This window comes from Hippoglossus hippoglossus, chromosome 9 (assembly GCF_009819705.1).
Source record: "Hippoglossus hippoglossus isolate fHipHip1 chromosome 9, fHipHip1.pri, whole genome shotgun sequence".
Taxonomy (NCBI): Eukaryota; Metazoa; Chordata; class Actinopteri; order Pleuronectiformes; family Pleuronectidae; genus Hippoglossus; species Hippoglossus hippoglossus.
The window spans coordinates 24,532,569-24,555,325 of NC_047159.1; the positions used below are offsets into that span (position 1 = coordinate 24,532,569).

At 39.0% G+C, this 22,757-nt stretch overlaps 1 protein-coding gene and 1 long non-coding RNA gene across 2 annotated transcripts; both read right to left on the reverse strand.

Annotated features, from left to right (window-relative positions):
- Nucleotides 1-848: 848 nt before the first annotated feature.
- Nucleotides 849-18,452, reverse strand: LOC117768570 (zinc metalloproteinase-disintegrin-like crotastatin). Its single transcript, XM_034597061.1, has 24 exons — nt 18,240-18,452; nt 17,903-17,979; nt 14,742-14,833; nt 14,546-14,622; nt 14,188-14,266; nt 13,948-14,024; nt 13,286-13,469; nt 13,108-13,170; nt 12,812-12,883; nt 12,452-12,621; nt 11,633-11,714; nt 9,930-10,063; nt 9,157-9,334; nt 8,163-8,252; nt 6,851-7,046; nt 6,643-6,748; nt 6,338-6,494; nt 5,917-5,997; nt 5,092-5,185; nt 4,882-4,987; nt 4,695-4,781; nt 4,314-4,404; nt 2,144-3,370; nt 849-2,093 (listed from the first exon to the last, which is right to left on the reverse strand). The coding sequence occupies exons 1-23, from the start codon at nt 18,284-18,286 to the stop codon at nt 3,338-3,340; spliced, it is 2,373 nt and encodes a 790-aa protein (XP_034452952.1). The 5' UTR covers nt 18,287-18,452; the 3' UTR covers nt 849-2,093; nt 2,144-3,337.
- Nucleotides 18,453-22,535: 4,083 nt separating this feature from the next.
- LOC117768572 lies at nt 22,536-22,757 on the reverse strand. The gene is made up of 2 exons (XR_004615084.1): nt 22,660-22,757; nt 22,536-22,609 (listed from the first exon to the last, which is right to left on the reverse strand). It is a non-coding gene; the product is annotated as an uncharacterized LOC117768572 (long non-coding RNA).

Consider the following 22,757-nt stretch of genomic DNA (forward strand, 5'->3'; position numbering starts at 1 on the left):
CTTCTTCTTCTTAAGCACTGACGTTAAGCTGACCTCTCTGGGGGTTGAGCACGGCGCAGGAATATCACAGCAAACGGACATAAAAGGACGTGTTGTCTCTGGTCGTCGATGTGGACAGAAGATGACTCATTTGTTTGGAAAGCATTGGGACTGCTGGACACACTGTCCTCAGAACAGACTGATGTTCATTATTGCTTAGGATATATCAGTGTATCTAAAAGATTTATGGCGGTTTGGTTTGTTGTTTTATTGTCAGACTAAAAAACAAATTGGGGTGTGCTTACAGGCTTTTCCTTTGTTTCTAAAGCTGTATGAGTGTCTCCATCTAGTGTTGATTCTTCAGTATGCAGATTCATTTGAATTGTAATAAACCACACGTATCAAATGGAGAGAACATCTGATATTGAAATGACGGCACTTTGATGACGCTGCACCCAGACACAAATGACTGAGTCATTCTACTCAGCAGGGACTATAAAAGGTACCACCACCACATGATAAGCATTCTATCGAAACCTACCTGTAGTGTAATCATCTCATCCATGGCTGACTCACACATGCAGTATATTTTTACAACTCCTGGTCATACCAAGATGGGGGGGGGGGGGGTTGACACTCAGAGGTTGCTGGTGTGTACATATGTTGTTTTTTCCTGTTCTGAAGTATTCAGCTCACTTCTGGTCTGAGCACAACCCCTCCTGGACAAAAGACCAACTGGTGCTTCAGCTCACCTGACTGTAACTCTGTTGTCTTTAATCAAAACGTCAATAGGAGAAATAAGCTTCAAGATTCAATATTCTCTTGGAATTTTCCTCCTTTTGTGTATTTTATTTTTTTATTATACATTTTTTTTACTGAGGCGTTTGCGCTCTTTTGCCATGCCACCTTTTGCCACACATGTCAAGATCCATATGTGTGTGTTTGTGTGTGGATGGTGAATCCAGGATTCGTTCAATCAAAAATTATTGAAGGTTAAGTTTTAGAAATAGAAAAAAAATCCCTAAATATAGTCGTTTTGTTCGTTAGACTTCTGTGAAAGCTTTTTAAAGCGGAAATATTTCGGTTTACATTTTTAACTGTGATGTTTACGTTTGTTTTAAAGGTAAGGCTTTATCGCGTGAGCCATGCAGACCGCTGACCTCCTTTTAGGTCCCATACATAACTTGCAGAATGTAAAAAAATATATATTGTTCATCAAAAATCTTAAAATAGCTGTAAAGTAAAAGGGGTGGATAAGAAAGTGTACTGTACTTGTCATGCAAGGCCATGAAATCTTTTACGTAGATGTATCACTTGAAAGAAAAATAATAAAAATCAACTAAAGTGTTTTATTTGACTCACTTGAATTTCAGAATTTGAATGGCTTCAAACATCTTTATATGGTGACAATACAATGTTAATGTTGTGTTTTCAACTTGTTCTACTGCCCTCAAGAGGCCAAAATATATATGCTACGTTCCATTATACCTCTGAGCTCGGCCCTCGGAATGACCTCACACCCGAATAACCTGAGTTGATAGCGTTCCAGATGCACATTTGGTCGGAAGGCAGACAGATCATTGTGACCGTACTGAACAAGGATTAACTAGCCATAAACATAAACATAGCCAGCTAGCCATTGTGGGCAAAACCAGTTCATAACACGTTAGGTGGTATTTCACACATACTAACACCGTAGTAACAGTTCCACTGGCAGTAATTGGACTGTACTATGTGCACGACAAATATAATGACAGAAGTGCTAATAAACAGTAAAAACTACAGCTTTAACTATTGTTGATACACAGAGCAGCCATCTTGGATTTCGAAGTTGGGGGTATTGAGGTTCCTCTGACCTTCATTGTCAAACTTCTGACTTTAGGGGGCGTGCCAGTTGCCACATTCCACTTGGGGGTCAGTAATACCGAGCTCTGAGGTATAATGGAACGACGTAATATAAACAAAAACTGATGCAGCCTTAATGGTTCACAGTGTAGAGTTTACTGACATCTCCCTCAATGATGATGAATTTCGTTTTTCATGAAAAGGAAAGTGTTCAATTAACACCTTGTCCTCATTCGCACACAGTGCATGTGTCACAATATGAATTCACACTTGTTCATTATTTACAAACTTGTATCATAGGTTCCCACGACATTAGCACCTCTAGAGCACTCTGGGGTTAATGCCTTGCTCAATAGCAGGATGTTAAAGCAGGGAAGGGTGATATTTAACACCGGATTAAAGTGTTTTTAAAACAGCAAAGGACAAGAAAATTGGGGTTTGTTTTCCAGAGATATATTTAATCGTTAGAATTTGTAGTCATATGAAACCTCGCTGCTTGTTGTTCCCTCACTGTGCACAAGACCCACGTTAGTGATGCTACAACAATCAGGCTGCTGCTTTAGCCTCGAAGCACAGAAAGGAAAAATATACCATCTTATTCTCACTAAGTGCCAAATGTAACCTGCATACAGTGTTTTTTATGTACATGTTCACACAGTGAACTCATTCAAGAATACATCAGTATAAAGGTGTACTGCAAAAATCTTATTTACACAAACTATATCAGTAATAATCCTATTGACTAGGAGCAATTAACATTGTCACAGGTTTTTGTTAAATGTGAAGCAGACACAACAACACATAGACGTCATGATGGCATTTCATTTAGAAATGAACTGAAGCTGAAACTGAGCTGTGAAGTGCTACTGCAAAAACTTTCAAATTGAACATAACTTGACAAACTGATCTAATAAATATATCACCAACATGTATCCATTTGTTCTGGTTTTACACTGTGATTCTGTACCTGAGCTCTACCTGAAAATGCAGCACAGTTTTATAATATGCTACTCTAACATTTTTCTTATGATCTGAGTATTTCTATAACATTGCATAAACATTGATCATCACGTCAAAGACAACATTTTTGAAAGTAGTGCTGCTGTTGAAAACACTTTGAAACTAAAATCATGTTTTGTGTAATATTCTGTATAATTTCTTTTGCAAAATAAAAGAACATGTATAAAAATGGCTCACATTAAGGCCAGAGCTGCTTCTGTTTCTAGCTGCAGCAACCCCTTACACTATAATATAAAAAAAGTGCCATAAAAATAAAACGTACAGTACATTCCCTGTAATGCCCTGGCAGTACATGGAAGTGACAATGTAGAGTTCAGTGTTTCCCTCCTGCAGTCCTGCACATCACTGGTACAAACACTGAGCACCCTCAGGCAGAGGAACCAGAGGCCTTGAATATAAAATGTCTCTGTTCCTCTGGGCTGCCTGGAGCCCGGAGACAGTGGACAAAGGTGAGTCTCCCCAGGTTTGGTTAAAGGTGGCACTGTGTCAGACATCAGACTTTTGGTGGAGGAACTGGCCTCAGAGCCTGCAGGACAAAATGGTATTAAAAAGAATATATGTTTGAGCGACTAAAAAAAGTACAACTGAAGTTCAGTGTGAGTTCAATCTTTCTCTTCTTCTCATTCCTTCTCAATTCTCTTTCACTCTCCCAACCTGTTCTAATCAGCTGACTGTTTGCTGTTTACGGTAATCCAATCCGATTTTGCCATGATCTCAATCAGCCAATCATGTCGTTCCTAACAAACTTTGAATCTTCTCTGTCATTTCAGTGATTCACTGTGAACCCTCCTCCTCCCCAGTCACCTCCAGTCACCATATCCAGAGCCCTGGGCCTTGTACGACGACGGTTTACGGTTTGCACTTATCGGTGTAACTTCATGGTAAATTTGAGGTTTCCGGTCCTATTAAGCTTGTTCACTTCTTCTCTGGGTCAATCACCATGGTAACTTATGCTGAATAGCTAACCTGGTCCGGAGCAGGTTAAATTGGAGATAAGAGATCAACCTGTTTAAAAGCTCCGCCTACTGACCAATCAATTCCTTTGAATCATGACCACTGCTATTAGAGGAATGGATGGTTAGAGTCTCTGAGAAGGACCAGGGTCTTCAGAGACCCACAAAACCATTTGAGCTACTCTGATGAGTATCTTAATGAAAGATATAGATTCTCATCAGAGGGAATGATAAACCTTTGTTAACTGCTGGAGCCGAACATAACCAACCTGACAAGTAGGAGCAATGTGAGATACAGAGATACAGTTGCTGTAGATTAACATCGGTGTTTTTTGCATTTTCTCTCACTATAACTAATTTAGACTATGTTTTCACTCCTAATCCACGACAAGTTTTTGTGTTTGAATTGAAATCAACATTTTCAGGAATCTCTCCCGGCACCAGTTTGATCACCTTTTATTTAACGTTGTGGTGTTCTAACACATAAGAAGCCTATAACCTGTGTGGTTGAGTTACCTGACGTGCAGCCATGTAGTTCTGACTCGGTGGTTTAGGTTTTCGCCCTCCTGGAGGTGGAGGAGGTGGAGCTTTGGGCTTCAGCCTTTCAGGCTAAAAGTTGTTCGGACATGAAATTAACAGTTGGTTATTATAGGACTGTAACACATGCCCAAAAATATCAAGATCATATAATTCACATGTTGATATCAATAACAAGTTGTAGTTTTAAACACTTTATAAACTGCAAAGCACTTTACAAATATGAGGAAGATCAATTATGGGTTATATCTCCTAACTTGCAAAATACATAAGCATTATATCACTATATATTGGACTTTTTCGCAATAATCATTGATATTGTTTAATTGACAAGCCCTATTAGTTATAGCCCAACTCGTTACCTGTGGCACTTGACCAGGAGCTGGCCCTTTGTTGACATGCTGAAAGGACCTGTCCCCTGCTGGCAGCTTCCTCTGGGTGTGGGAACTGTCATAGAAACAAAGATTTCATCTGCCGGCTCTCGACATTCACAAAAGTGGAGTAAACCAGCCTCATTAAGACCTGAGACAGAGTGAGCATGACTTACGTTGGCAAAATGGGTCTTTGTCGTTTTTTCCAGATGAACCCAATCACACCGAGGATGATACCGAGAACAACCAGTATAATTGTCACTGATATGGCAACAACTGCTCCTGCAATACAAAACAATAAAATTCAAGTTTTGTTTGAATGCATCAGTGGATGATTCAAATCCTGTATTCATTATAGAGTGGGAAGGTGCACATATTGTAGGTACCTGGTGAAAGAGCAGAGAAATCTCCATCTTCTGAGATGCAGGAAGGAGGCATCCACCCAGGCAAACACTGACACTCACTCCTGTGGTTACACACCTGAGGAGCAGCGAGGACACGTGAATATCACACAATATGTTTAATGACACAGCTGCACCTCTGTCAACACAGGGACATTAAACACAACATCCACAGTAAAAACTAAAAGATAAGATAAGAAAAGCTTTAGGCCCTTACAGCAGCAGATAGTCAAAATGAAGAGAACACATGAAAGTATGAAAATAGAATAAAATAGGCAATATAGAAAATAAGAAATTAAAGAAAATGAAAATGCAGAGAATATGTACATGATATACACCTTTCACTGCAGATGAAAATATTTGGAGAATGTACTTTGACTAATGTGCAGTGGTATAGTATGACTTCATGAAAATATATTTTTGTATTATGTAGGAGATATTTAAAAAAAATTATACATACACATGCATATATAGATTGATATAAGTACATAGGCAGGTATGGTATACAATATGAATATGAGTATACACATTGTATGTGTGTGTTTATATTTATATATATGTCAATTTACACTAGTATACATTATGATATGAATATAAAAATGGTGTATATAAAATAAAAGGGGAGGATTTCACAATAAGAGTCATACGTATGGAATAATACACTATACAGATTCAAAATTTACAAACATTTTACAAAAATAGTGCAAGTGAGTAGTTGCTTGATTTTATATTGTGAAAGGGGTTAATGAGTGTGACAGCAGTGGGAATGAAAACTAAACTAAAGCAGTGTTGGGGTGTGGATGCACTTACAGCGTGGCCTGGGCATTTTGCAGAACAGTTGGTGTTTCTGTAAGCTGTCACTAAATCCACACACTGGTTCTCGCTGCACACCTTAAAAAACAGAAACAAGTCCCTCAGTGTTAGTTATCAGGCTCCTCAGACGTTGGTTACTGTGATACACACTGTGGACTTAGTGCTGAAACGTTTGAACAAGTGCATTCATTTCTTGGTTGACTGTGATGCTGTGATCAGAAAGACTCTGCTTGTTATTGTATTGTATTTTCTTGAACCTCCCTCCTTATGCCCTCTGCCAAATTATTCTTATTAATGAGATTTGTTTATAAAAAACACAAACACACACACACACACACACACACACACACACACACACACACACACACACACACACACACACACACACACACACACACACACTAGCAGAGCCTGGTACCTTTCCATCCCCACATATTGTCCCAGTGTCGACCTGGCCGTAGTCTTTAGTGTAGTCATCATAGAAAGTTGCCTTGCAATCGCCGACCGACACCATGCGGCCGTAGTTTGGGTTTGGGTTCCCATTGTGACAGAAGAGCTTCCCACACAACGTGTCTCTGCACAGAAAAGAGAGTCAACATATGTTCATATTCACTTCAAGATCCAATTTATTGAATTGTGATGCAGATGCTTTACTTTGAAAGTTCTGTGGATTAAACAAGAGAACAGAGGAACTGTCAGACTATGTGTTTGGCTGAGACTCACTCTCGCTGACAGGGGATGTACTGGTCCTTTGAGAGACGTTTGCAGAAGCCGTAGTAGATTCCTCTGGTGTTGTGGTTGTAGCAGTACTGTTCACCCTCTATAGCACCTGATGTATGTTATGTAAGGAAGCATGTTATAAGATAGTAGTATTAATAATCTATTTAAATATGACAGCAGTGCAGCACTCACATGAGGAAAGGACACTCACCTGATCCGTAAAACTTGAGACACTGGTTTGGCCTCCGCGGACACTGGCCGTTGTAGCAGTATCCCAGGTCTCCGTCACACGGGTGGCCGTTCACAGCGAACACATCCTCGGAGCAGGTGTTGCTCGTGCCGTCACAGTACTCTGCCAGGTCACACTCATCCTGCTTCCTGCGGCACTCCCTGGAGCGAGGCAGGATCTGTAGATCACATCACACATAGATCACTGCACTTCAGTATGTAATGGGTCCTTGTGTCTTCTATGAGATGTGGGTATTCAAAAACAATGTTGTAAGATACAAAAAATATAACTAAAAAGTAGTTTTGAGCAAAGTTTAAAAAATGTATTTTCATTTTCTATTTAAGAGAAAGAAAACCCCCAGAAAACAGAGAACAGGCCCATCTGAGAGTATTAAAAAAGACATGTTGACATTGTCTTTTTAGTTGCTATGGTGACCTTGTTACAGACAATAGCTTTTTTACATCCAGCACACACACAGAGCACACACACAGAGTAGAGTTAGTTAAGGTACAAGGACTAATACAATTCAACTCAACACATAAAAAGTCTCCAATTCCAGAAATAACTAAATATACATTAATACAATATATAAATAATAATAAGAAAAATAAAAATAATCATAATATAAATAAAATATAATAATATATATATATATATATCAATAATTTCTTTCAAATAATATTACACTTGTTTAAATGTATCTACTCTCAATTTTTTTTTTATGCTTAAGTGCCACCACTGTAAATCTCTGCACAGACATCATGCAGACAGTGAGGCTCATACACCTCAATAATACAAATAAACAAAACATTATTTGAGAGGGTTATTTATTTCTTTTCAGGTGAAATATTTCTTCATTGACTTATTTTAAATCACTTCTTAAAGCCCCTCTTTATAGACTTGCTTTGATGTGATGTCGTCTTTTTTTTAATCATCTTTTGATCATTTAGTTATCACCTTTTATTTTATTTATTTAATTATCTTATTGTCCCTCTACTACTTTTATGTGACCAAGTTTGTTTGTGACATAGTTTTCGACCACCCCAGTGTTGATGTCAAATAGCTTCCTGCCGATTTATTTATTTCTCTTGTATTTGCCTTTTGCTTTGTTGTCAAAGCACTTTGTAAACTTGTAACTTTTAAATGTGCTTCATGAATTAAGTTTGTTATTATTACATTTGTAATATATCATATTCCCACAAGAGGGCTGTGACAGGCCAAAGGCCACATTGTTAGAAGAAGAGAAAAGCCATTGGCTCAAGTACAACAGCATGTCTTTTCCTTATTTACTCACCTTACAGTTCTCGCAGCATTCACCGTCAGCACACTGTGAGCCGTCCTGCAGAGCACAGGTGGTAGCGTTGCAACATGGATTGGTACACTCCTATAAAGACAACACAGACAGAGGCGGTTATGTTGTTAAAAAATCCTCATGTTGCCTCATGTTGTGGTGGCTTCATTTAGTCATCTGTGTTTGTGTCTATTTGTTTAAGGTCGGGCTCTCTGGCATTAACAACACATCTACAGTAGGTGAAGCGGTGCACTGAGGAGACCTGGTAGACACTATGGTGACAGTTTCTGACAAATATTTCTTGTTTTCATCTTCCTAACATACCTAGGATATATGATCCTATATTACTGTTTGCGATATAAAGTTCCCTTATCACTGTTTGTGTTTTTGCACCATAATATATGTGGTTCAAGACAAAAAAAAAAAAAAACTTGGGCGGTTGCGGTGCAGTTCCATAAAATTGAAAAGTTTTTAAAAGTTGTGGCCAGCGGCAACCAAGCATTCCAGCGGAGGACAAAGACATGTCTGAACACCGGTCACAGCTCAGCAAGGAATTAACTTCACAATGAAAGTTATCACTTGTTTTACTTAACTGTTGTCAGTTTAATTCTACCTTATTGTCAAAATCTTTTTATTCCAACATAATGCAACTTGCTAAAATAATAAGAGCATGTAATGTGTGTAAAGAGGCCTAACTGTAAGTGTTTGTAAGCATGCTGATATATATATGTGTGTGTGCTTATAAACTGAATAACACCCTCATCAAATAAAGCTGTTTGTGAGCCTTGGTGTACAGGCTCTTGTACTAAACAAAAATATGAATCCTGTGTTTATTATGTTAGTTCACATTATTCTTTCTGCCACTTTTAGAAGAAGGCTGACTTTCTCTCCTTCAATGTGTTAGTGCATGTCAGGCAGCTTTCCTCCCAGGAATGAGTCAAGATGAGACAACAAGATGATTGAGGTAGATACTCCACTGTCAGTGCTGGTTCTTTACCTCCACTGTGCCACAGTCACACTGCTCTCCTTCCTCCCTGAAGCCGTTCCCACAGACGGAAGGAGCCACCACAGTCTTGTAGTCTGGTTTGTCCAGCAGACAGCTGGGGCTGCGGCCCATCAGGTACTTTTCATAGTTAATGCCACTGCAGCTGCTGAAAGTGCGAGGAATGTTCCAGCTGAGGAAGAACAGCACATAAACTCTGTTTAATACAGTCTCTGCTTCATGTATCTTTTCATCTAATCATTAACCCCCGTCATCTTATCCAGAAAATGTTGTTATTGGATGCAGCCTTTTCTGGAGGTTTTTTTTCACCAAACATTTGACTTGTAAGAGATGAAAAGTTCAGTTTTTGTGACAGCGTTTAAGTCAGAATGCATAATACAAGGGCTCTGATATACAGAAAAACTATTATTAGTAGTATTTATTTTAACACCTGGACTTTTCCTTCTGAGAAATGTAAAAAGTGATCCTCTGGTTGATCATTGCTCCGAGAGTGGACGGTAACAAAATCAAAATTGCTGCAGCAGAGTCAGAAATATATATTTTCTTTCATTTAACACATTCTTTTTTATTGTCAAAATATGGTTTCCTCTTTACCCACAATGCCACCACACTGCTCACAGTTCTAAAAGGAGATGTAGCCTCGAGCCGTGGCCCTCAAGCTGAGATGGGGAGTGCTCTAAAGATGTCATTACGTGCTTGTTAAACCTAAAGGTCTCTGTCTGTGTCTGATCTGCCTTTATCAGACACCTTTGAATGATTGTTCTTACCTGAGGGATCCAGCCATGATGCAGCTGTCGGCAGAACAAGAGCAGGCACTGGAGTCGTCATGGTCCATGCCCAGGTTGTGGCCCATCTCATGAGCCAGTGTAGCTCCCACAGCAATGGCCCGGTCATTGTGATCCTGAGAGGCAACAGAACACCAGTTGTGAGAGAGGATCTCTTAAAATGTAGTTGCTTTTATCAGTAATTTACATGTGTTTAAAGCAAGACTACACCAAGGTCAGACAGCTATCACATGATAACATATCTCTTTCCTCAGTTGAACTTGCTGAACTGACTTTCTGATCACATGATGTTGAGGCTTTTTGGTTTAGAGTTCCTCTGTTCCCACAGAGGAACACACGTCAGTCTAGATGTGTGCTCGCCCACAGTGAGTTTCATATGAGCTTGTGAAACAACTGACAATTCCGGTTTAGACAATATCCACCACCACTCAACAGTCCATTGAAATTTAACCAAGCCACACCAAATGTCATACACTCATAAATATCATATCACCCTAAATATGCTTGATCTTTTTTGTTGGTAAAGATCCACTAATTATTCCCTGCAGGAAAATGGTGAAAATGTTGAAAAATGCCTTCTATCACAATGTTAAGAAAGTAAAAAAAAATTTAACAAATCTCCTCCTATTCCGGATCTGCACCAAAATTTGAAAATTGAGTCCTTCAACCAACCAAGTAATGGTCAGGTGAAAATATAATAATAATGATAATAATAAATTCATTTGTATAGCACTTATCTAAACAAGGTTACAAAGTGCTTCACACAAAAGTCCATGGCAAAATTAAGATTCGATTGTAATAAAAGATATTCTGTTCTCCTTGTTGGATGATAGATACAGTTATCAGATAATAATAGTAAACCTGGTTGGAAAAATCATTATTGGCTGTGACATTCCAAAGAATAACAAGACTACAGCCATGCTAGCGTCTCTGTGAGGCTGGACTTGATCAACATAGAGTATTGGAGTGTGCATCTGTGTTAACATTTGAAAGGAAGTAACGATCAATATTTTATATAGATTCATATAGAAGAAAATAACAATGCTAGTTTAAAGGCTTAGCTGTGTTAATCAGAAATGACCCTGATATTCTCAGAGAGGATACATCCATGTTACCATGTTTCCATCTACATTACCAATTTTGTGAAATGGTGCAATGGAAAAGAAACCATATCACTAATAACAGTGGTCAGGTATGTAAGTAATGTGTTATTATTATTTTCTCAGTAAGGAGGACAACACTGACCAAAGTTACTGGATAGAGTTGTTTTGATCTTTTACTTGATGATGGTGCGAGATAAAAAGTTATCATCATGCTGAGGGAAACATGAGCTTCTGCATCAAATATCACATTAATTCATCCAATAGTGTTAGAAGCATTTTACTTGAAACCACAAATGTTAACTTCATGGTGAAGCAAGGGCAAAAGTACCTCCTACCACAAATTTTATTCCAGTCGTTGAGTAGATTTTTAATAATTTCATTTATAAAATATTGAGTTCGCGGTGCAGCTACAGAGACTCAGCAGATCATTAGGATTCATCCTCAAGGCACCAGGAGTTAACAGATTTCAGCTGGTTCTAACTGATACACAGAGAAAATACCTTGGTTGCTAATTTTGCATACTACCAAGTGTATGATATAGATGATACCATCGCAATAACAGAATAGAACTTCCTGTCTCACCTGTACGACCCCAACAGAGTGACCAGAGCAAAGGGTCCCGATATAAGCCAGTCCCACAGTTGATCCTTCAAAGTCAATGCCACTGAAAGACAAGAGGAGAAACACTTTGACTATTGATGGTGACATATCAATATCAACACAGTTCTCCAATCCATCTAGTTCTTCATTAACACTATAAACTTAGATATTAACAATCTTCTCTATTCACAGGAAATCTGGCATCAGCAGTTCTGTGGCTTTTATCTGGTTTCTTATATTATAATTTTGTTCTTGATTTGAACAACTTGTCCAGGTTTATTGTAACAAAATGGCGTGTCAAGTCAATGTGAACTAAACTGACACTATATGGAGTCACCTTAGTTCAACATATTGAGACATCTGAACTTCTCTGAAATCTGAATTTGAAACATAACGGGCATGGTTTGTGACATCGTATCTAGTGCAAGAGTCAGTAATAGCCTGATCTGTACATAGAAGTAAATTACACAAACAAGTGGAAACTCAAAACCTCCAGTACACCGAGATCTGATCTGGTTTAACCAGAAAACAAAACATGTCCGCTGTGGTTTGTTTCAGGAAGCAACCAAGAGCCGGTTTCACAATGTCCCAACACTAGGGACATATATCACTGCATTTATTTTAAGTAAATACCTTTTTGACTTTTTAGTTCTTTATTTGACAGGACAGAGTTAGATGTGAAAGGGGGACAGAGCCACCCCAGTGATCACTGCGTCACAGAGTTAGTGTGTCAGCAACAAAAGTTTACTGCCCCCCTTTTCCCACATTTGAGAATATTTGGTCTCTACAGGCTGTTCAGACCTGATGAGATGTGCGTTGTCATGCTTCTTCTTCTTGACCAGCTCAGAGTTCCTCCAATTCATGAAAGCATCCAGGTTGGCCCCGGCCGGGGGGGTCACACTGATCAAGTCACCGTTGGACCAGATCTCGATTCCCACCAGAGCAATAAAGGTCCTCAGGGGCTTATAGGCCTGCAAACACCAGCAGGAGATCACCACAGAGACAACAGGAGAAAGGGAACAGCTGCAATGTTCATTTCATGCTGAAACGTATAGGATTATTATCACAGCTGAATATGGCTGAAACATATTGCCTTTCAAGGAACCCAAGGACGCTAAAGACACCAAAGGAAATAAAATAGATACTCAAGCACCGACTCACCATGTTGACAAAGTTGACAACTTCAAATAGCCTCTTTCTCAGCGCTGTCATATCTCGCTTCATCTTCACATACTGAAACATCATGTCGTCATGTTAGAGCAAGCTCACGTATTCTGTTTCTCTGAAGTTGATTCATTTTGAAATTACCCCCATGATTAATGATGATTCATCATTGACTTACTAACTTAAAAAGTACACCAAAATACCCAGAAAACTATTAATACCATTACCATTATGTTAACTTCCCATTGACTTAATGAATCATGTAAGGTTTCTACATCTACATTGTATCTTACCTCACGGTTATCAGCAACAAGGAAGAGCTCAAGGTATTTCTGTTGCTGGACAATCGATATACCCTGGAGGGCAAAGGAATATATTTTTAGTTAATATTAGTTAATGTTTGTTGTCATTTAACAAGTTATTCGACGGAATGATGGCAGTGCTGCAGTGCTGTGAAAGTAATGTTGTTACCCCTGCTCTGGAGCGGCTGCGGCTTGTTGGGGGTTCAAAGTCGTCACTCCAGCTGGTGTTGGTGACACCACACACTGCAGGAGTGTAGTTCTTCTCTGTGATTGTCGTCACAGCGTGATCGCCCTCATCGTCTCCTGACAGGGGCTCGATCAAGTACCTCTGGGCAGATGTTCTGAAGTAACCCCTAAACCAAGATCACACCAGTTCTTTTAGTTCTATGGGCAATTGCATTGAGGTAAAAACAAATCCAATGGTTAAGTCACACCTCATTCAGTGGAAATGAAGGATCCTATTTTTTCTGTTTGATCCTTTATAAAATGCCTCTGTGTTGTATGTTAAGGCTTGAATATTACACAAGGCTAACTAGCTAACTTCAGATGCCGGTTGCATTTTAAAGTGTCTTTAACCAATATTTTGTATAACATTGGAAAGAGTCAAGAACTCAACTTTGTATTCCTCTTATTACTTTTCTAGCATTTTGGCTTTTAGCATCTTTCAGCCTACTGTTTTGGTTTTGGGCCCCACAGCTGTATGTCCTATTCACACCCTGTCATTCTTTAAGCAAGAAGCTGTGTTTAGAGTAGACAGATATATCCCTCAGGAGTCGGTGGAGAGCCAAACAGAGCTAAAAGGAGATTACTTTTATCTGCCAGTTGGCTCACCTGAGTCCATCACAAGTGCTAAGGCTAACAGATGATTTGCTGTCGTTCACAATCCTCCCATGATAGTAGCAGTGATCCTGGGAAACGAGAAGGATCACATAACAACATTCAAGTGATCTTTTTAGAAGCATTTTAAAACCATTAAAACATTTGATTGAGAAATCACAGTTGTCTGTACTTTCACAGTACGTCACATTATGAATGTTGAAGTGAAACTTGCCTACGAATGCAAACACTTACAATGTCATCAGGGCTTGTGGTGACTTGAGTCCCATCCTCATGGTAGTAAGTCTCAGTGTAATCTTTGGTGAGTAATTCACTTAGGATGAAAAAATATAAAAATGAATGGACATCATGCCATGCTGTGCCACATCAGTGTTTGTATTCTTACACAGATATGATTTTCGCTACAGATATGATAACCAACATTTTTGTGACCTGGAAACACACAGCAAATTTATTTTGTTGAAGTAAAACCAGGAAGTTGCACTGAAGCATTGCTTAAAACATTGTCTTTACTTCTTATCTTTTTAAATAACCAAAATAAACGTTTAATTTACAGTTTACAGTTTACAGTCATGCCTGTGTAAAAACTTACTCATTTTTCTCTAGTTGCATTTCAATATGTTTTCCTCCCAACGTCATTCCATACTTTATTACCTGTGGTCTGAGGTTCTGTGGAAAAATACATGTGAAATTGTGCTTTCAGGAAGTTTTCAATGTTCCCCTTACCAACATCACAGTCAGACAGAACATCACACACGTATCACAGAAAACAGAATAATGTTCCATACCTCTACTTGTCTTTTTCTGACAGTGTGAAGTCTGACGGGGCGAACCACCTCATGGTCCTTCGCCTCCTCAAACCCATGGTTTCCATGGCTTTCTATGGAGATTAAACACACATTATACATCTTTATAATAAGTACGAATTTGCTCATTTAATGAGGTTCATGATTAAGAGTTTATCTTGAACCTGACTGGTAACCGACTTCTTCCAGCCTCAACATTAAAGAAGAAAATACGTTATTTTCTGGCACTGCCTTCCAATCACAGTTCGGAGGAAGAAGCATCTCGGTTATTTGCAGTCATGGTTAATAGAAGATTCATATGTTATTAAGGTTAGTGAAAGATTAACAAGATTAGATTAAACCAACATCGACCGTGTAGAAAACAAGAAAAAACAGTGGTCTCCTTCACATCATGTTTTAAAATTACAGCTTGTTGATAAATCATTGAGAAGATAGGTAAATTTACTGTAGGCATTTGAATATTTATCTTATCATTTGACTCTAGGTAAAACAGAGTGAGTTTTCCATGTAGTTACCAATAGATACTGTATTTATATTTGGCTTTAAACGCTTCTGTTAAAGGAATAGTTGGACATTTTGGTTAATTGAGAGATACATGTAAACATCGTTCTGACCTATGCAGAGAAGGTCTGATACTCTCTGGTAAAAGATCACCTGATCCCACATCCTGTCGATCTGCCTTTTTATATCAGAATACATACTGCCACAAGTGATCTTATCGCTCTTTTTTGTGTAAAATTCAATCAAGCAATTCGTAGATGTAGTGGTCTGTTTACAGAGTCGGCAGTATTTTTCTTGTTTTCATCTACATTTTCCTTATTTTGTCCTTTGTTGGTGTTATAAGAACAAATCCTAGAGGAAATACTGTACTTCAGAACACACAGAGACTGGAAACAGGGGCGAACAGCCAGCTAGGCTCAGTCCCAAAGATAAAAAAATCCACCAACCAACATTTCTGGAACTAATGAACATGTTGTATCTTGCTTGTTAGTATCTGTTCATATCTTGTTTGTAATTCCAGCAACTAACAAAGCATGTACAACACATGAGATTGGAAACAAATAACAGAGCATATTTCGCAAATGTTGAACTATTCCTCTAACATTTTAAATTCGAACAAATATATAAGTAAAGTAAGATGGAGTTTATTTATAGGCAAAGCAAATGACTCGAGGTTTCTCTCTATCAGGCTACATGTGCATATTAAATGACCCCAAATTCTGAAGCTGAGAGGCTGTCCCAGCCTATGGCCTGTGCAGAACTTTATTTCAGAGTCAGAAAAACGCCTGCTACATTCACAGTGATGAAGCTGATTTAAATATAATGCAGCAGGTGAGTAAAGTGAGAGTGGATCCCTCATTCATCGATATCACACGTCACAGCAGTTTAGAGATCACTTCAGGGCAGATTAGTTTAAAACTGTTCCCTGCATGTGGTCTGTGGTTTCAATGAACCTGTGCTGTAAGTCAGGTTAAGTTGATTTCATTCAAATATAACCAAATCATAAGAGACGTTACCTCAGAGCACTTTTCATATAGAGCAGGTCTACACACTATTCTTTGCAATAATAGTTATTATGGGATTTTCTGTTGACCCTGCTTAACCCATCCCCCTGTTACTTTCACACTCTCAGGTTTCTTTCTGTTTCTCTATTAATATCCTTCCACCTTGCATAGACCAGATGACAGATCTGTTCTGTTGAAAACATTGATATTCATATGAGGTCAGAGCAATGAGTCTATAGGACTATACATGCTGCTCTACATTGCTTGATCTGTCAGCAGCCTGAAGGGAATACCTGCAGATACTATCGAGGGCTGAAAACATACCCCCTCTGCATGTTGTTCGGACTACAACTTTATTTAATTTGAGCTGATAAGATTCCGGATTGGAACACAAACCAAATATAAGGATATAAAGCATACAGCTGGAACTCACAGACAGACCACACTATTAATGTGGAAAACACAATTTAATCATTATCTGGTATGTGCAAGAAGCTTTTAAATGTAACAGTAACAACATACAAATATTTTATTGGGTTAAATAAAAATTATTATTAGATTACCTTAAAACATGCAGAAGAAGTGAAAGTAGATGGGTGTATTCAAGATTATATAACATGATAATATACGTATATATTATTTTCTTCTCTCTTCTCTCACCGAAAGTCACCTAAAACTAAATCCATGCCCCTGTGACCAGACTGTCTCCTGTAGTAATTAAGACGTTTTTTTGCTGTACTGAGAGTGTTAGTTCACAGTACTCAGATAAGTGAGATCTTTTATTTGTAACTTTTCATTCTTCAGTTTTATATTTGTCTGTTTTGGAGTCAAACTGTCCCTCAGACAAAAAATAAACCCTACTTCTCTTTTTGTGTTTTTCATCACCTTCTTATTTCGAAATTGTTTCATCTCACACTGGGTCTGATACACATCTAACTAACATCACTTCCTGCTGTAGTTTTCCAGATTAGTTTTTTGAAATCCTGTACCTCGTTCTGACCGGGTATCGTCTCACCGAAATGAAGATATGGCCTAATCTAAGCCTGTACTTTCCAGTTTATGAAGGCAGCTTGAAAGGAAATGACTAAGTCATTCTGAGTCATGGTTACCAGGTACATAGTGGCACCTGAGAGGGTGGTGGTAACACATGCATTTTGGTAAACAATTCCTTTGTAATAACGCACCAGTCAGAAAACATTAAAACTCTTAACTAGTTACTGTTACAATTACGCACACACACACACACACACACACACACACACACACACACACACACACAATATAATGGTACTAGAACCATGTTAGCCTGGTGTTAATGCTGGGGCTGATCTGAGTATCTTACACAAACAAAGTCAGTATCACTAAACGATAACAGCCTGTAGGCTGTATGAGCGTAGATAAGGGAAACACAGCTAAAAGTAGATCCACCATATTAAAGCAGAAACAAATATCCTTTCATAAAAATTATGAAAGCTGCATGTGTAATGTTGAAAAGAACATTCTGTGATTAACAACCCATTTTACTTGCTGTACAGGACGAGGAACACCAGTTAAAGACCTTTGAGAGAGGATAAACCCAGCCTTTAGTTATTAATTAGCCAATGAGCTGAATGGAGGTAACAGTATCCAGTGACTTACCTGAGGGCTCGAGCGAGGCATTTAGGATGAGGATCCACAATAGGAGAGTTGGCGTCATGTCCAAGTGCAGACAGTCACTGTAATAGAGCAGATCGGTGCTGTGATCAGGCTTTATGCTGCCTACCTGCACACAGAGTTTCTGTTGCCACGCCCTCCTTGCAGCTGTCACTGCTACTTCCTCATTGACAACTAATTCTAACCACACTCACAACCAGCCTGAGCAGGCCCCTGCTACTCTTAAGGAATGCAGGAAGAATACTTGTATTCTCTTACATTATCATTATCCACAGTCATCTAAACAAAGACATGATGCATTTGTACTTTCTGTCTCTCCTACCTTTTTGCTGGATGAAACTTCAGCCACTTTTTTGGAATAAAATCCATAAATCTGCAGTTTGACTCATTGTGTGTTGTGGCTGACTGACTCAGTGAAGCATCTTGTCACACTGTCGTCACCGCATCATAAAGTTTCACAATCTTCTGTCCAAATATAGAAACCAAAAAATCGATCTACATCCGCAGCACTTGTTAAGCTCCTTCCCTTCCCGTCTGTCCCTCACCCACTGAACACATGCTTAGACTCACAGCTGAGACAAAGTGTCCGAAGACAATAAGACCAATGTGCACGCTCCCTCTGTAGTGGACAGGGACAATTCAGGACACGGGGTCAGTGTGTGTGGTTCAGGAGGTGGAGCTAAAGTAACACTGTGTGACAGCTTGATACAAGCAAAGTGTGAGTTTTTTATCATTATTATAAGACAACAGAGATTCAACTCACAACCAGTTTGGTGTGTGGGTGGCACTTCCGGTGTTAAAGCCGCCAACACACAGCGAAGTGCTTTATGTTTGAAGTCTGGGATGATCAGAGTAATATTGTTGGCACTGAAAGGCCTCATGGTCAAAAGACAAAGAAAATAGCAACACACAGGATCGCGACAGATTCTGAGGGAAAAGTCACAATCAGTGAACACTATCAGGATCAATCTCTGCTTACCTTATGTTAAAGATCTGCTCCTCTGCCTGGGGAACAAGCTGCAACACCTTAGAAGCACATGTGAAATCATCCATGGAGTGACTAGAGGACTGATTTATGTGCGGTAGAAATCTGTTTACTTCAGTCAAATCCTGCTGATAAACGTTCGTCCTTGCAGTCTTTTGATGCTCATTTGTTCCACGATGTTCCGTTCACATGAGGCCATGGCCTCATGTGAACGGAACATCGTGGAACGGAACAATTGCCTCACTGTGAGTGTGGTGACCACTCTGCTTCTGAGCCATGAAAACACAACCTCTGGTTTTCTGGTTTCAGACTCTGGGTGAAAACTGAACCTCTCTGAAATGCTCAAAGAAGACAATCAGCGCTGATATTGTTTTACACATTTTTAAAACAGCACTCACATGCACATAAAGGGGTGTTAGTTATTTTAATAACACTATAATTACTATAATTGCAATCGGCTGTGGCTCAGGATGTAGAGAGGGGAAAAAAGTGTAGATTAAGTCATATTTCAATGCTCCCCACAAGTGTGTGTCTCACTGAAATGAAGGAAATGCTTTGTGAAGTAATTGAAGTCTGCTTCTCGTCACTGGTGATGACACTTATAAGAATTGAACTTCAGCCGGGTTCATCACGTCCCCTGGAAACATTTCCGTTGCCATTTTTGAAATTTGCACTGCGTGGGTCCTCAAATCGATGAAGTTGTTTTCTTCATTTGCAGTGCGTTGAGCTCTCTCTGCCCCCGTGTGGTACTCTGTGACAATAATGGGGATTTAAGTACCATTCAGGCATCAGCATATTATAAGCCAATGTTGCTCTACCTTTAACAAATTATTATTATTAATAATTACGTCTATGAACATGTTCTGCACATGATGAAAACCTGTTACTCAATAGCTGAATGAATATAAAGTTATGTAAACAGTTAAGTTTTCATGGGTCAAATTCAAGAATCTCTGATGTCTCTGAGTGTCAGTCAAGTGATAATATACTGTACACCTTCTAACATCAACTCAGATTTATTTAGATATAATTTCCTGCTCTGGTACGCTGCAACTTTCTGAGGAAAGGAAGTGTGTGAATTCACATTTCACCCTAAAGGTCCCAGCCAGCTGTTGCAATAATTAACATTTATAATCAAAATATCCAATACTCAAAATACGAGGAAGATTCGGAACTTTGAGGAGGCACGCGGCCTGGACAGGATAAATGAGAGGATGCCGCCTCGCAAAGACGGCCAGCAGCCAGACGGCACCACGATCAACACCAACAGCCCCAACAAGAACGGCACTGGATAGAAAATGCCATCCTCCCATCTTCACACGACCCACACCCACTGATTCATAGCCCTCAACCACTCTTTCTATTAGTGTCTTTCTTTCTCTCACTGCTCGCCTGCAGTCGCATGCAGAAATGAAGCGGACACATTAGAAGAAACACAGAAGGAGGCTGAGAAAACACTTGCAGCTCCTGTAAGAAGACAAACATATGATTTGTTATTTGGGGAAACCTTATTTATCAAAGCTTAACATTTTATTAGATATATTATGTCATAGCAACAATGATTGAATTAAGACTTTTCAGTTGTTCAAATGTATTCTGAGGTCCTAACTTGTACATGTCAAAAAGTATAAAAAAGTACATTTTTTAAAATTAGTTAATAAAAGTAGATGAATCCCTTTTATCCAGGAGTTTTAGTCTTTTTTTCATTTAAAAAAAAATGTGGTTTCCAAGTGTTGGGGAAATCTAAAGTATAAATACTGCAGCCTCAGCAGCCTCATTTGTTGTGTGCAATTACAGTGGCTGTGGCTGGTATGACTTGTATTCACTTGATGGCAGCTAGGATGCTATCGCTCTGCTAAACCAAGCAGTTTGGTTTGTTGTTTTATTGTCAGACAGGCTGTTCCTTTGTTTCTAAAGCTGTATGAGTGTCTCCATCTAGTGTTGATTCTTCAGTATGCAGATTCATTTGAATTGTAATAAACCACACGTATCAAATGGAGAGAACATCTGATATTGAAATGACGGCACTTTGATGACGCTGCACCCAGACACAAATGACTGAGTCATTCTACTCAGCAGGGACTATAAAAGGTACCACCACCACATGATAAGCATTCTATCGAAACCTACCTGTAGTGTAATCATCTCATCCATGGCTGACTCACACATGCAGTATATTTTTACAACTCCTGGTCATACCAAGATGGGGGGGGGGGGGGGTTAACACTCAGAGGTTGCTGGTGTGTACATATGTTGTTTTTTCCTGTTCTGAAGTATTCAGCTCACTTCTGGTCTGAGCACATCCCCTCCTGGACAAAAGACCAACTGGTGCTTCAGCTCACCTGACTGTAACTCTGTTGTCTTTAATCAAAACGTCAACAGGAGAAATAAGCTTCAAGATTCAATATTCTCTTGGAATGTCCCTCCTTTTGTGCATTTTATTTTTTTATTATACATTTTTTTTACTGAGGCGTTTGCGCTCTTTTGCCATGCCACCTTTTGCCACACATGTCAAGATCCATATGTGTGTGTTTGTGTGTGGATGGTGAATCCAGGATTCGTTCAATCAAATTATTGAAGCTTAAGTTTTAGAAATAGAAAAAAAATCCCTAAATATAGTCGTTTTGTTCGTTAGACTTCTGTGAAAGCTTTTTAAAGCGGAAATATTTCGGTTTACATTTTTAACTGTGATGTTTACGTTTGTTTTAAAGGTAAGGCTTTATCGCGTGAGCCATGCAGACCGCTGACCTCCTTTTAGGTCCCATACATAACTTGCAGAATGTAAAAAAAAATATATGGTTCATCAAAAATGTTAAAATAGCTGTAAAGTAAAAGGGGTGGATAAGAAAGTGTACTGTACTTGTCATGCAAGGCCATGACATCTTTTACGTAGATGTATCACTTGAAAGAAAAATATTAAAAATCAACTAAAGTGTTTTATTTGACTCACTTGAATTTCAGAATTTGAATGGCTTCAAACATCTTTATATGGTGACAATACAATGTTAATGTTGTGTTTTCAACTTGTTCTACTGCCTTCAAGAGGCCAAAATATATATGCTACGTTCCATTATACCTCTGAGCTCGGCCCTCGGAATGACGTCACACCCGAATAACCTAAGTTGATAGCGTTCCAGATGCACATTTGGTCGGAAGGCAGACAGATCATTGTGACCGTACTGAACAAGGATTAACTAGCCATAAACATAAACATAGCCAGCTAGCCATTGTGGGCAAAACCAGTTCATAATAACACGTTAGGTGATATTTCACACATACTAACACCGTAGTAACAGTTCCACTGGCAGTAATTGGACTGTACTATGTGCACAACAAATATAATGACAGAAGTGCTAATAAACAGTAAAAACTACAGCTTTAACTATTGTTGATACACAGAGCAGCCATCTTGGATTTCGAAGTTGGGGGTATTGAGGTTCCTCTGACCTTCATTGTCAAACGTCTGACTTTAGGGGGCGTGCCAGTTGCCACATTCCACTTGGGGGTCAGTAATACCAAGCTCTGAGGTATAATGGAACGACGTAATATAAACAAAAAAACTGATGCAGCTTTAATGGTTCACAGTGTAGAGTTTACTGACATCTCCCTCAATGATGATGAATTTCGTTTTTCATGAAAAGGAAAGTGTTCAATTAACACCTTGTCCTCATTCGCACACAGTGCATGTGTCACAATATGAATTCACACTTGTTCATTATTTACAAACTTGTATCATAGGTTCCCACGACATTAGCACCTCTAGAGCACTCTGGGGTTAATGCCTTGCTCAATAGCAGGATGTTAAAGCAGGGAAGGGTGATATTTAACACTAAAGTGTTTTTAACACAGCAAAGG

What these genes read in the sequence shown, in the direction of transcription:
- LOC117768570 (XM_034597061.1), bottom strand. Translation starts at nt 18,286, where the DNA reads ATGGATTTTATTCCAAAAAAGTGGCTGAAGTTTCATCCAGCAAAAAG. An exon ending in ATCATGGCTGGATCCCTCAG is followed by an intron (nt 9,335 to 9,929) that starts GTAAGAACAATC and finishes GTTCTTCCTCAG; the next exon opens with CTGGAACATTCCTCGCACTT. An exon ending in TTTCTCTGCTCTTTCACCAG is followed by an intron (nt 4,988 to 5,091) that starts GTACCTACAATA and finishes TTTGTATTGCAG; the next exon opens with GAGCAGTTGTTGCCATATCA.